At 40.1% G+C, this 14,074-nt stretch overlaps 1 protein-coding gene across 13 annotated transcripts in view; it reads right to left on the minus strand.

Moving 5' to 3' along the window:
* The window catches only part of LOC307179510 (uncharacterized protein), a 511,372-nt gene that overhangs the window by 461,745 nt on the left and 35,553 nt on the right, over positions 1-14,074 (minus strand). For all 13 annotated transcript variants that reach the window (XR_013825403.1, XR_013825404.1, XR_013825406.1 and 10 more), the window contains 2 exons: positions 13,044-13,097; positions 12,116-12,198 (listed from right to left, as the gene is read on the minus strand). Coding sequence is in view for 1 of the 13 variants with exons in the window: in XM_079908744.1 (XP_079764870.1) it covers positions 12,116-12,198; positions 13,044-13,097 (137 nt within the window). In the remaining 12 variants the exon portion in view is untranslated. The remainder of the gene's footprint in view (positions 1-12,115; positions 12,199-13,043; positions 13,098-14,074) is intronic.

Consider the following 14,074-nt stretch of genomic DNA (forward strand, 5'->3'; position numbering starts at 1 on the left):
CTATAAACTTTGTATAAATAAAGTTTATTGGTTGTTCCCCATATGCCAGCTCCTGTGCTAAGTAAGCACTTACGTGGATTATCATTTTTAATACATACGACGGTCCCATGAGGTAGAAATTATAATTACCCCCATTTTACTCAAGAGGAAATTGGGTTCAGAGAGTTTAAGTCACTTACCTAACTCACATACCTAGTAAATGATGGAGCTTGGAGCAGAAGCTAGGCAGTCTGACTCGCTTTGCCTCATAACCTCTAGAGGCTAGAACCTTAAAACCTTTGCGTACTAAGTATCAGCAAGCATTAAGTTGGCATCTATCTGGGAATACAAACCATCTGGCTAGGAACAACTTAAATAATGCTATCCTGAAAGAATTAAAGAGCAACAAAGGGAACTGGTGGCAGGACTGTCAGCAGCAATTCAATAGGTTCACATTTTTTCATGCGCACAATAGTCGAAGAGAAAACAAGAACAAGCACCCCGTGCCACGGTGGAGTTGTCACAATAAGGGCATTACTTCCTACCAAAACAGAAGACTAAATCTATCTATACTACATCATAGCCACAAACTTCCAGAGAAGGAAAGAAAGTTAGAGGTAAATGATTCTCAAAACCTGACTGTGGTAAAGACATTCACTCTCCTCCCCAAACCTATGTCCCACTCCTCGTTTCTCAGCTCCCTACCAAGAGGGCCATGGGGTGAGGTCTGACCAAGGGATTTGTCAAAGATTTAAGAACTACTACTGCATGACCCTTCAGCTCTTCTCTTTGCCTCTTGCAAGAACATAAATGGCAGAGTCAAAGAAGGAGTATCTTGGATGTTTCTGCAAAGACGACACCTTGTGAATAATATTGCATCGTATGTATGTACCACATCTTCTTTAACCTTCCATCCACTGATGGACACTTAAATTGTTGCCATATCTTGGCTATTGTAAATAATGCTGCAATTAACATGGGGCATGCAAACATCTCTTCAAGATTCTGTTTTCATTTCCTTTGGATATACACCCAGAAGTGGGATTGCTGGATCATATGGTAGTTCTATTATTAATTTTTTGAGGAACTTCCATACTCATTTCCAAAGTGGCTGTACCAATTTACATTCCAACTAACAGTGCACAAGGGTTTCCTTTTTTCTACATCCTCTTGGAATCTAAAAAAGCCAAACTCATAGAAATAGAAAGTGCAACGGTGGTTACCAGAGACTGGGGGGATATGGGGAGATGCTGGTCAAAGAAAACAGACTTCCAGTTCAAAGATGAGTAAGTTCTGAGGATCTAATGTACAGCATGGTGATTAGAGTTAATAATACTGTATTATGTATTTGAAAGTTGCTAAGAGAGTAGATCTTAAATGTTCTCACCACAAAAAAGGAATGGAAATTAATTATGTGACATGATGGAGACGTTAGCTAACCTGTGGTGATAATCTCATTGCAAAACCTAAGTGTATCAATCAACATGTTGTACACCTAAAAATTACACACTGTTACACATCAATTATATCTCAGTAAAGCTCGAAAAAATAAAGGAAAAAATAAAAAAAGAGGACATCTTCTTTAGAGAGTCATCCAAGCAGTGGATTTGTTGAGTAAGAATAAAATTTAATGTGATATGTTTCTGATATTTCATGTTTAATTTGTTACCACAGCATTACATAGACTATCCTGATAAATACAAGGTATCAGGATCACGTAGGGAGCGTACAAAAAAATACAGGTTTTAGGCCCAGATGTCAGTCTACTAAATCAAGGATGGAGCGTGAATCTCTGTCTTTACACAGCTAGGATATTCTAATGATTAGCACTTTAAAAAAAATACTGTTAGATGTCAGCTTCCTGCTTCCTCTCCAAACCCTACCATGATTGAAACACACACACACGGAAGTCCACATATGTTGGAGCTAAGCCTTGGGTATTCTGGTACAGTATAAGGAAGAGCATGGATTGGGCTACCAACTCTGCTATTTATTACTGGCCTATTTATTGGGCAAATTATATAACTCTAGTGAGCCCACTTTTTCTCATCTGGGAATTAGAGATAAAAATAGCATCTACTTCTGGGGTGATGGAAATATTCCTTTCTTGATTAGAGTACCAGATACACAAATATATACATTTGCCAAAACTTATGAAGTTATACAGCTAATATAGGTGCATCTCATTGAATTAAAGTTTTATAATAATAATAATAATAATACACCAGTACCTACTAGGCAGAATAGTGAGGATTAAATCAGATAACCATGGAGAACACTTAGCCTGATGCCTGGCACTTTTTGGAAGTCTTGCTATTATTAGAAAATACTAGCTATCATTACATTTATATTATATGCTGGGTGTTACGGGTTCGTTATCATGTATCATTATCAGAATATCCTCCAAAGTTACACATATTGAAAGCCATAGATTTGAGAAGGTGGGAGGAAAACTTAGACTATTTTAGACTGAATTGCGTTCTCAAGATGTATTTCTTCATGTTTTAAGTGCATACATTCTCTTTACCAAAAGTATTTCAAAAAGCAAATTTCATACTTACTCTGTGTCTTACAGAATGCTTTGAATTCATACCTCAGCTTATCCATGACTTATAATTTTGCAAATGGTGCATGCTCCAACACACAATATATATTTTATTATGCCTCTGCTATAATTAATCAAGCAAAAAAATGAGTATTATATTTCCTAATGACGACTTTGTGCCTGCAAAGAAAAACCTTTGCCACAATGTTAATGTATCTATATGATCGCCTGCATCAAAATGCACAATCCTTAATTCTAATTTCAAGCTTTAGTTGCTACAGGCCATACTAATAAGGGATTTTTTTTTTAAAATACACTTTCCGTAGGTTTTCTCTTTAAGAAATGCTACGTAGTATAATGATAGATGACACCCAGAGAACAACAGGATAAAAAATACCAAGCATTACAAATGTGTTTGGAGAGAGACAGATTAAGTTCCTACAAATTTTAATTTACTGCAACACAAGAAAATGCACCTAACAATAATATACTTTAAGAATAAGGCAAGGGGCTTCCCTGGTGGCGCAGTGGTTGAGAGTCCGCCTGCCGATGCAGGGGACACGGGTTCGTGCCCCGGTCCGGGAAGATCCCACATGCCACGGAGCAGCTGGGCCCGTGAGCCATGGCCGCTGAGCCTGCGCGTCCGGAGCCTGTGCTCCGTGGCGGGAGAGGCCACAACAGTGAGAGGCCCGCGTACCGCAAAAAAAAAAAAGAATGAGGCAAAAGTTTTTGAGTAAGAAATGTGTGAAATGGAATATAGACTCTTCCTTCAGGCAGACCCCAGGGAATATCTGAGTGTTTACTGAGCTTCTCTTCTGGGTGGGGATGCAGACAATGAGGAAGGCAGGATTCCTTTCCTAAGAAACTTACACTTCACATTGGGAATGTTACCCATAGTTGGGGTTTTGATAAATTGCCTGTCTCCTGTCTCTAGAACTCAAAACAGCAGCAACAACAAACACAACAAGCTCAAGATTAAAAGCCTTAAAATAAAATAAATGATAAGTATGATCGTCACAAAGAGATAAATGACTCTTAGGCAACAGAAAGATTTGGCTGTAGCAGAACTGCTTATATTAACATATTTGAAGAAAAGTGCGGCTATCAAAAGAGAGAGGAGCAGGAAATGACAGACAGATTTACAATGTGTCTGTCCCAGCAATGTTTGGGGGCTGAAACAGAGGCCAGACATGCCCACATGGACCCCTCTCCTTTGACAGGGCTGATCCTATTGCAGGGGTGGTGCACAGTGTCTGAAGCACTGACAACGTGGACCATCCCTGTGCTCTCCTCCTTCTTTTGTGAGGCTCCCCAAAACCTAATTATAACAGGTCTTTTCATGCAATTCCCAACACACACACACACACACACACACACACACACACACACACACACACACTCTTCTTAGACTTTTCATTGTTACCAACTTCACTAACGTGTTTAGTTTCTTATGAATAGTGGATATAAGTTGGCTTTCCCATAAGAAGATAGTAAGCACATGTTGAGTATTTACTATTTCCATATAGTTTACATTTTCTTTTTGTTTAATACTCTTAAGAACCCTAAAAGCATTATCAAACATGATAGAACTGACTGAAGGTGTTTGGCAGGAAAATAAAGATGAGGACTTAACACTGCATCTATATATAAAAAAAAAAACTCCGTTAGACATTCCTCTGCTCCACAGCCACCTCCTAGCTTTGATGCCAGTGGTATCACCTGAAGTGGTGTGATGTAGCAGCCTGGTACAATTTAGACTCTGACTCCCGATTTTTCATCTCTCCACCAGTCAAGGTGCTCAGTCACAGCAAAAAATTCTCCTGGAGCTATAGTGTCCTTGAGAAGGCAATCTGGGAGCCACACTGAGTGTCTTCTTGCTGCTCACCACCCATACCACATATTATTCATTTCTTCAAAACACATATGGGGCCCCTCTTAAGGAAAATTCTGGTGAATGATGTTTCTTCCCTGCCTTACAATGAGATTGTGTGCTTCTGTTTTGCCCAGATTCAGTGCATTCTTCACAGTTAGAATACCCTGTAAAGCTGCTTAAGACCCCCAGCTGGCATTTCCCTAGTGATACTGTAACTCGCTATATGCATCTCTCGCCACTTGCACAGGAAAGGAAAACAGAGTCAAGAGGGGAAAAAATCCAGTAGGACAAGACAGCACATGATCCTGAATCGAATTTTGTGATGCAGAGGTTAACATCTACAGGATCTTGAGAGAAAACACCAGGAATCAGAGAAGTGAATAAAGACTTTGTTGGGGTGCAGGTCTTGAAAGATGGCTGGAGAATGTATGACACATAAAGAGAACATCGTGTGTGTAAACAAAAAGAAGGCGCGTGTACTTCCTATATATTTCCATATATTATTCCACTGAGGCTAGCATCATTATCTGAATCACCTCATCCAACTTGGGTTTTTAAGTCCCTTGGGGGAAGAGACTATCTCTACTAAAATTGCTTACAATCATTTGTTTTCAGATATCTTTAATTTTATTATTCTTGATGTACTGACAATATCTCCAAATCTTCTCACCAACTTTGATTTTCCAATTCCTATTCAAGTTCTTCCACTTACCCTACATAGGTCCCTTTTGATTTCTCCTTTGGAGAAGATGTGTGTGAGCCATACACATAAATTGACCTGTTCTCATGCAATTGTGAGGCAGCTCTTCCTATGAAGGATGCAGTGGCCACAGAATTAAGTGGATTCCTCATAGAAATAATTAAACAATCTGTCTTTGATAACTGCAATTTACACAACCAGCAGTGTACACCTAGATGCTCAAGAAAGAACATTTCAGGAACAGAGTATCACTTTTTCCCAAATTAAATCTGATTTAAGCCGAGGATTATCACATGTTATTCCTCTCCTTTGATTTCCTCTCCTCGCCTCTCCTTTCCTCTCTTCTCTTCTCCCCCACCCTCTCTGTAAAACAGACAGGTAACTAATTTTGTGGTGAGACATACATGGGCTTGAGTGTTATTATCTGGCCAACCAGGAGCTGAGGGTTTCACCTCCCAGAGCTTCAGTCCCCCACAACTGCAAAATGGGGTTGAAAGCATGGACCATTCAGGATTGCTGTGCAGGTTAAATGACATAGTGCACGCAACATGCAAAGTGTGTAGCAGAGGGAATATGTACCTTATACACAGTAGCTACCCTGCAAATCAATAGTAATAGTAATCATAGTAGTGGTGGTAGTAGTAGTATAGTAGTAGTTTTACCATTAGTAGAAATACAATTCTGTCCGAGGCATATGGTACTCCAACTAGACTTTTTACAATTTCTATTAAAATTTATATTTAGATGAGATCATGGTGGTCCTGTAGTATCTTCTCCTACCCACAGCAGAAGACCCCTGTGAAATATGATAATACCTGTCAGGGGGACGGCCAGTCTGAGTTCCTGTGCCTGACGTGAACCAAAGCCTCTGTTCTGAGGAGCACAAGATCTAGTGGCAGAGACCTTTGGGGCCAGATATCTGTCCTTAGACTGAGCAGCATTTTCTCTCCCTCCCTGAAGTTTCTATCCATCAGTCCCAGTTTTGTACCCCCCCGGGGCCAAGCAAGATGAATCCAAACAGTCTTCTTCATGACAGTGCTTTAGATATTTGAACAAAGTGATCATGTGCCTCCAGAGCCTTCTCTTCTACGCACGATACAGCCTCAGATCATTTCTCCACGTGGCTTACATTCCGGGTTCTTCAATGTCCTGACTGTCAGTGTGACGCCCAGGACTGAAAACTCTAACACCGTCTATGGAAGAATACAGAGGGCAGAGAACCACCTGTGATCTGCACTGTGTGTTTAACAACGTGGCTAAATAAGTTGCCAATCTCTTTGTGTTGAAAACTTATCAAGTGCATGATTAAGTAAAACACCCAGCTCTATGATGCGCATGTGTTTGTACAGGTAAGTTGTGTATTTATGTATATGTATATACACGTGTATTTGTGTGCATATTTCTTGTCCTCTCTCTCTCTCTCACTAGAAATGATCCTTGTTAACAGTTTTAATCTCACCTGCAAGTTATGAGATTTAAATGAGTCTACATGTAAACTGCTTACATGGATCAGATGACTATAATGCTACCTATTCTTATTTTATCTTCACATGCATTAATATGGTCTATTTGCCAGCCAAGGTCTGCGACAGGTTCTAGAGATATTGATATATCTGGGAATATGTATCCCTAAATGATGTATAAAATATGGCCTCTGCCCTTAAAGAAATAAGAGCCCTGGGAGAAAAAAAATTTTTTACATAATGGGTCAAGTACTGTACACTGTTCCTGACTTATGATGTTTCAACTTTACAATGGTGCAAAAGTGATACATGTTCAGTAGAAACTGTACTTGGAATTTTGGATTTTGATCTTTTCTGGGGCTAGTGATATATGGTCTGATAATCCCTCGTGCTGGGCACGGCAGCGAGCCTGAGGCTCCCAGTCAGCCACTCAAAAACAAAGGTAAACAACCAATACACTACAACCATTCTGTACCCAGACAACCGTTCTGTTTTTCACTTTCAGCACAGTAAATTACATGAGATATTCAACACTTTATTATAAAATAAGCTTTGTGTTAAATGATTTTACCCAACTTCAGGCTCATGTAAGCGTTCTGAGCACATTTAAGGTAGGCTAGGCTCAGTTATGATGTTCTGTAGGTTAGGTTATTAAACGCATTTTCGACTTATTTCGACAATATTTTCAAGTTACGATGGGTTTATGGAGACATAACCCCATTGTAAGTCAAGGAAGACGTTTGGAATTAGGCACGTGGTGGGGTGCACAGAACACAAAGGAAGGATACTAAGTTCATACTGGCCGCAGGGGAGAGAGATGGGCAAGGAGTATCAGGAAAATATTTCTGGAGGATAGGACAGCTGAGCATGGAATTTTCAAAGAATAAATTGGAATTAGCCAGAGCATAAAGGAGCAAACTTGTTCTAAGGAGGGGGAGGAATATATGCAAAGAGGATGATGCTATGGGCCTCTGAACACGGGCAGAGCTGAATAGGTTTCCATGCACTTGGCTTCAGGATATAGATGCATTATGAGATGTTAAATGTCCAGTTTATAGGAAGTTACCATCCCCGCAGACTGAATGCTTGTCAGTTTATATCTGAGAAATACCAGCGCATACTGGAATGAGAAAGCTCTAGGGAGACACCCAAGCTCTAAGCTGTACCAACCTGGACATACAGCTTATCACCTGGCATTACAGTTTCTTCATCAGCAAAATCAGTGTAATTACACTCAGCAATAATACAGAGAAGGCACCTCCTTTCTAGTAACTGCTTACGATGCTGCTGCTACTACTGCTGCTCACTTGTGACATGATATTTAAAACAGACATTGGCCAAATAAAATGTGGAAAGTAAAAGGAAAGTAAAAGATGTTTATCGTGGAAAAGCAATCACTGGGTGCTGGGCATGAGGGTGAGAAATAGGGTTAGGAGGAAAAGGCTGGAAAGCACTAGCTGCTATTTTCAGCTGCCTTTCTGCTTTGAAATCGTACCTCCTTACAAGTGTTGATCTGGATAAATCTATTTGTTCCACCAGAATCTTTTGTAACTACACAAACTTTTAGCTGGAAACATAATCTTACTTCACTTTCTACACCTGCCACACCCAGAACAGTCTTATCTGATGATTGATTATTTTATAGCACAGCTTCCAACGTTTGCTTCTGTGACTCAACTGACATAAAGAAAATAGACTGTCTGGGTGCATTTTCCCCTTCCATAGATATAAGAAAAGCTATAGGAGGAGAGCAAATCGACTGTAAATACACATGATAAATTTTGCTTCTGTTGATAAACCTTCCTTAGTCAGTCAAGAATTGCTTGTACTGGGGGGCTTCCCTGGTGGCATAGTGGTTAAGAATCTGCCTGCCAATGCAGGGGACACGGGTCCGATCCCTGGTCTGGGAAGACCCCACATGCCACGGAGCAACTAAGCCCATGAGCCACAACTACTGAGCCTGTGTTCTAGAGCCCGTGAGCCACAACTACTGAGCCTGTGTGCCACAACTACTGAGCCCATGAGCCGCAACTACTGAGTCCTGTGCACCTAGAGCCCGTGCTCCGCAACAAAGAGAAGCCACCTCAATGAGAAGCCCGCGCACCACAACGAAGGGCAGCCCCCGCTCACTGCAACGAGAGAAAGCCCGCGCACAGCAACGGAGACCCAATGCAGCCAAAAATAAATAAATAAATGAATAAATTTATTAAAATATATATATATATATAAAAGAATTGCATGTACTAAAGACTAAATGATGACTATATGTCACATAGTAGAGAATTACTAATGTAATTTGGGCCAGTTAATGCATTCTGCTTTTACTCTATTTTCCCTTCATATTCTATACCAAATCTCTTTAGAGGAGCTGGCCTGACATACGTGATTTTTTTTCCCCTCCTCTTTGGTCATCATCCCTCTTCGAGGATGCCTTCTTTAAACAACCTCTTTGGCAGTAAACGTTAGCAAACATTTATTGAACACCTACCGTACGCCTGTATGCTTGAGAGACAGTGATGAAGTATCAGTAATTATTGGTCTCTAAATGTCTCCTACAGAGGGACAGTGGTGGGACAGACAAGCATTGGGGATAATATAATAATACATAGGGGATAATAATAATACACTGTAGCGAAATCAAATTGTAGACAAGACTGTGGGAAGGGAAAGGTCAGGAAATACTTTTCTGAAACGTTTGATGCCTTAGTTCAATTTTGAGAAACGAAAGCTAATGAGAAGTAGGAGTGAGATGAGTGAGGAGCAGAGGAGAAGAAAAACACATTCACTGAGTATTTACTATATTCTAGGCACTGCGATGTATCACCTTTCTAACTTACAGCAATTCTCTGAAGGAGGTACCGATGTTATTAGATGTGGAAAATGAGGATCACAGAGGTAAAGTATCTGCCAACAGCAAGTAAGGGCCATAACCAGAATTCAAACTTGGGCAGCTCAATTTCCAAGTCCATCGTCTGTGTCATGGAATCCTGCTCCCTCCCCTGATAGGAGCAGAGAAGGAGAAAATAAGATGGTATGGACACTTTAGGTAAGAAAGTGGACAGGTAAAAATCTTTGGAGGCCTTGAACAGCAAGGAATTGTTGACAAATGGCCCTGAGTGGCAACATCAGGGGACCTGGCTGACCTCCGCACTGACCTCTGGGGTAAACTGAATGCCCTCCGTGTCCTACCACTTGTGTTTCAGGGCAGGACTCTGACTGACACAGAATCAATATAAATGTATCCTTTGGACATACTTTTGAAAAACTGTGCCTGGAGTGAAGGTAATCAGTAACCATGGGCTTTCAGAGGGAAACAGAAATGTAGAAATCTTTCAGCCAAACTCCTCATTTTAGACAGGAAGTGGCTCAGAGAGAGGAAAGTATTTGTCCAAAGTCAGAGTCTGCTCAGAGCTGAGGGATTTCTCTTTTTAACTAATTAAACATCAGGTGACACTGTCTTCCTGACCCAGGAGGATATTTGTGGGCACAGGAAAGGAGAGCAGCCTAGTGCCCAAAATGATTTCATAAAACTGCAGGTTATATATACATATATATATATATATATAAAATATATATTATATATATATTATGAGGTATATTATTTACTTGAGGTAAATAATAATGCTGTGAACATTGGGGTGCACATGAAAAGACCCTCAACATGACTAATCAACAGGGAAATGCAAATGAGGTATCACCTCACATCTGTCAGAATGACTGTCAACAAATAGATAAGACGTGTTATTAGCAAGGATGTGGAGAAAAGTGAACCCCTGTGCACTGTTGGTGGGAATGTAAATCGGTGCAGCCACTATGGAAAACTGCATGGAGGTTCCTCAAAACATTAAAAGTAGGACTACCATATGATCTAGCAATTCCACTCCTAGGTATATATCCAAAGAAAACGAAAACATTAATTTTAAAAGATCCATGCATCCCTTCTTTCTCTCATCCACTTGAAGCCACTATGCTCTTTGTCAACAAATACAATCAGATCACTTCTGCTTAAGAAAAAAAAAAAAATCAACAACTGCCCATTGCATTCAAGATATGATTCACGATTCTTTCCTTGTCCTACAAAGCCCTGTGTTATCTCTGTATTTCCACAAAGCTCATTAAGCATCAGTCTTAGAGTATTTTTTAGCTCCTCAAAAGTTCCAAATTCCATCTTGCCTCAATGCCCTTATGTAGTCTATTTCTTCCATGAATGTTCATGTTCTCTCCCTACACTTATCCTAACTAGCCCGTCTGCATCTTTTAATTCTCAGCTTTGATTCACACCTTTAAGGAGACCTCCACTCACCTCTCCTTACCACCTCTCCCATATAGATTAGCTCCTAGTTATATTCCCTTGTAGACTCTGAGCAATTAAGTCACATTTAATTATTCATTTATTAGCAAACTATTTGAGTAAGCTGACCAATTTTCTGAGCTTCCCTGTTCTTCCCTATAAAATGGGCATAAGAATACTTGCTCTGTAGAACAGTTGTAAAGACTGAAATTAAAGTACTTAATAAGCATTCAATGAATAGCTATTCAAAGTGTTATTCTTTAATTCTACCCATGCCCAGAACAATACTCTTTGCAATGGGGAATCAATCATGGCTCAACACCCAGAACTAAAGTGACTGTCAATTAGAATAGAGAGACTTTTCTGGAATATTGTTTCCAAGAAGCAAGCTCTTGGGCCACCTGTGTAAAATACTGCATTCCATTTTGACCTACCTTTGCTCTATGGAAACATCACTATTATCTCTTAGCCACCAAAAAGGCAACTGAATAGGGAAAGGGAAACACACAACCACTAAAGCACTGAAATAGTCTATGCTGTGTAAGTTCATCTATCTTGAGCTGAGGACACTAAAGAAAGATTTTTTTTAAGCCTTCTCCATCAGCTAAGGATCATTTCCGCCTGCTCTTCTCAGCACTGATAGTCAATGTTTCAACATTCATGAAAATTGGAACACAGAGCTCTCAAATCCTGTAGTCTAAATTGTAGACTATTTGCAAAGCAAGCCGGTACCAATCTTGAAAATACTTCCAGTGGTTCTCCAGGAGCACAAACATATTTTAATGCACCTATTCACAAGTTTAAAAAGAAACGTAAATGTATGCACATACGAACATTGAAATAGCCCTCTGTGAGGCATTCTATTAAGCCAATTTCTTCGTCCATACATCAAACAAGAATTAGAAATCAGAATCAGAACTGTCATTATGCATACCTGTAATTCATTTTAAGAAATTCATATGTTCTAGAAAAGCTGTCTGCATACCACCACTTTGTAAATTGGATTATATTTTTAAAAGCACTAAACAAGGTAGCTATTTTAATTAGCTTTCCAATAAAACCTTTGGTAAAATGCAGAATCATTTTGTAGTGTGAATAACTGGCATCATTAAATTCACTTTGTAAACAAGGGACACTTGCACCACATTCAGATTCAAGCAGATGATTCATCTGCTCTTGGTTTGGGGATTCATTCATTCAGTTAGCATTTTTCATGCATATATTATTCATGTATTCATTCTTCAAATATTTACTGAGTGCTTACCATATGCCTGGCACAGTACTGGATGCTCAAGACACAGGAGTGAATGAGAGAGATGATGTACTTTGCCCTCCTGAAGTTATAGCCTGGTGGAGCAAGATGACCAATAAAAACATGTAAATTAAAATATGTAATATGTCAAGTACATATGTGTTATAAACAAGAAGAAAGCAAACTAAAGGGATAGAAAGTGGTAGACTACGGGGGATTCGAGCATTGAATGGGTGATTCTGCTGGTGAGAGAGCCAGGTAAATCCTGATTAAACAGGCAAAATGAGGGAGCAGACCATGAAATAGGGGCAGGGTGCTTCAGGCAGAGGGCAGAACAAATGCAGATGTCTTGAATCTGGAGTACACGTGCATTTGAACAACAACAAGAAAATAAGTGTGGCTTGAGTGATCAAGGGAGAGATTGGAAGATCAGCAAGATAGTCAGGGGCTGGCTCAGGTTGTAGCATCTACACTGTGGAATGGAGGCATGCGTGAGGCAATTGTTCTCAGCAGCAGTAGGGGCAAGGGATGAGAGACCCTCAGAATCCACACATCTCTGCCCATCATGGAAAGGCATGGTTTTTCCATATAGATCAACATCCTTGTATCTTTTCACTTATATCCTCCTTCTTCCTCTCTTACTTTCTCCACTTCTGCTGACTTCCCCTTCCTCTCTCCCTTACCTCCTTTCACCCTTTCATCTTTTACCCTTCCATGAAAACTTTTTTGTGTACCTACTATATTGCAGACACTGTGCCTAGGGATCCGATAGATGCCCTCTGCCTTGGGCGTAGAGGAAAGTTCCTCTCTCTTCCCCACACACCCGCAAACATATCAAGACTAGAATCTGTTGCATGAGCTTCTCCACTGAAAGGGCAAGCTAGTGGGATGACTTGTGAGTCAAACATACATAGGCTGGAATCCCAGTTCCAGTACTTACCAGCTGTATTTATATTGAGCACGGCATATAATTTCCTTGTCTCAATTCTCTCATCTGTAAAATAAGGATAATACATACTTTGAAGGAATGTTTTGAGAATTTCTAGTTTTATATATAAGTTGGTGATTAACATTATTACATTATTATTTCTGCTTGCTTTCTTCTTTTACAACTGGAACTTCAAAGTAAAGGAAGGACATGGTTAGAGTTTGGTAAGACACTGAAATCGCCTTCTGATCTTGTCTCCTCTAATGTTCTAGAATATTGTATTCATGATTATAGGATATAACCCATGGGACCTGACAACCCAAGATGACCCAGAATGGTGGCATGCTTGTGGGAGAGTGCATTAATGGCCCCAACTCTTTACACTTCTCTGTATTCAGACTCTTTGCCATGCAACTTCTGAAGCTTCTTCCACTAAGAAAGCAGATTATATTTCTCCACCCCTTAACTTTCAATCTGGCCATATGGTGTGCTCTGGCCAACAAAATGAGATCGAAAAGATAGTTTCCAGTTCTCAGCCTACACCTCAAGACACCGCGCATATTTCTGCTTGGCATCTTGTGCAGTGGCCATCACCATGAGAATATGCCCAAGCTAGCCCTAAGGAGGAGGATGAGAAATACAGGAAGCTGAGTGGAGTTACCCCAGCCCAGCCCCAGCCAACCCACAGATGTATGAGAGTAAATAACTCTTATTTTAAGTCACTGAGTACCGTGGTTATTCATACCCTAGTATTACTGTGGTGATAGCTGACTGACATACTGGCCTTAAGTTAATAAAAATATTTCTTAATTAACATTATCAGTTAATCAAATATATTGATTGGACTTCTAATGCTGGAGATACAGACAAAAACCAAAAAAGGTATCATCCCTGCCCTTGGGGAACTTATAGTCTCGGTGAGAGGGAAAGACAAAGAAACACTACAGATAAGAGTTAAAGTGGGTTATGTTTGAGAGAGAGGGGATCCTTGGAGTCAGGTCTTAGCCTGAGATGATTGCCTGACTGCTCCTAGTGGTGGAAAG

This window comes from Stenella coeruleoalba (assembly GCF_951394435.1).
Source record: "Stenella coeruleoalba genome assembly, chromosome: 20".
Taxonomy (NCBI): domain Eukaryota; kingdom Metazoa; phylum Chordata; class Mammalia; order Artiodactyla; family Delphinidae; genus Stenella; species Stenella coeruleoalba.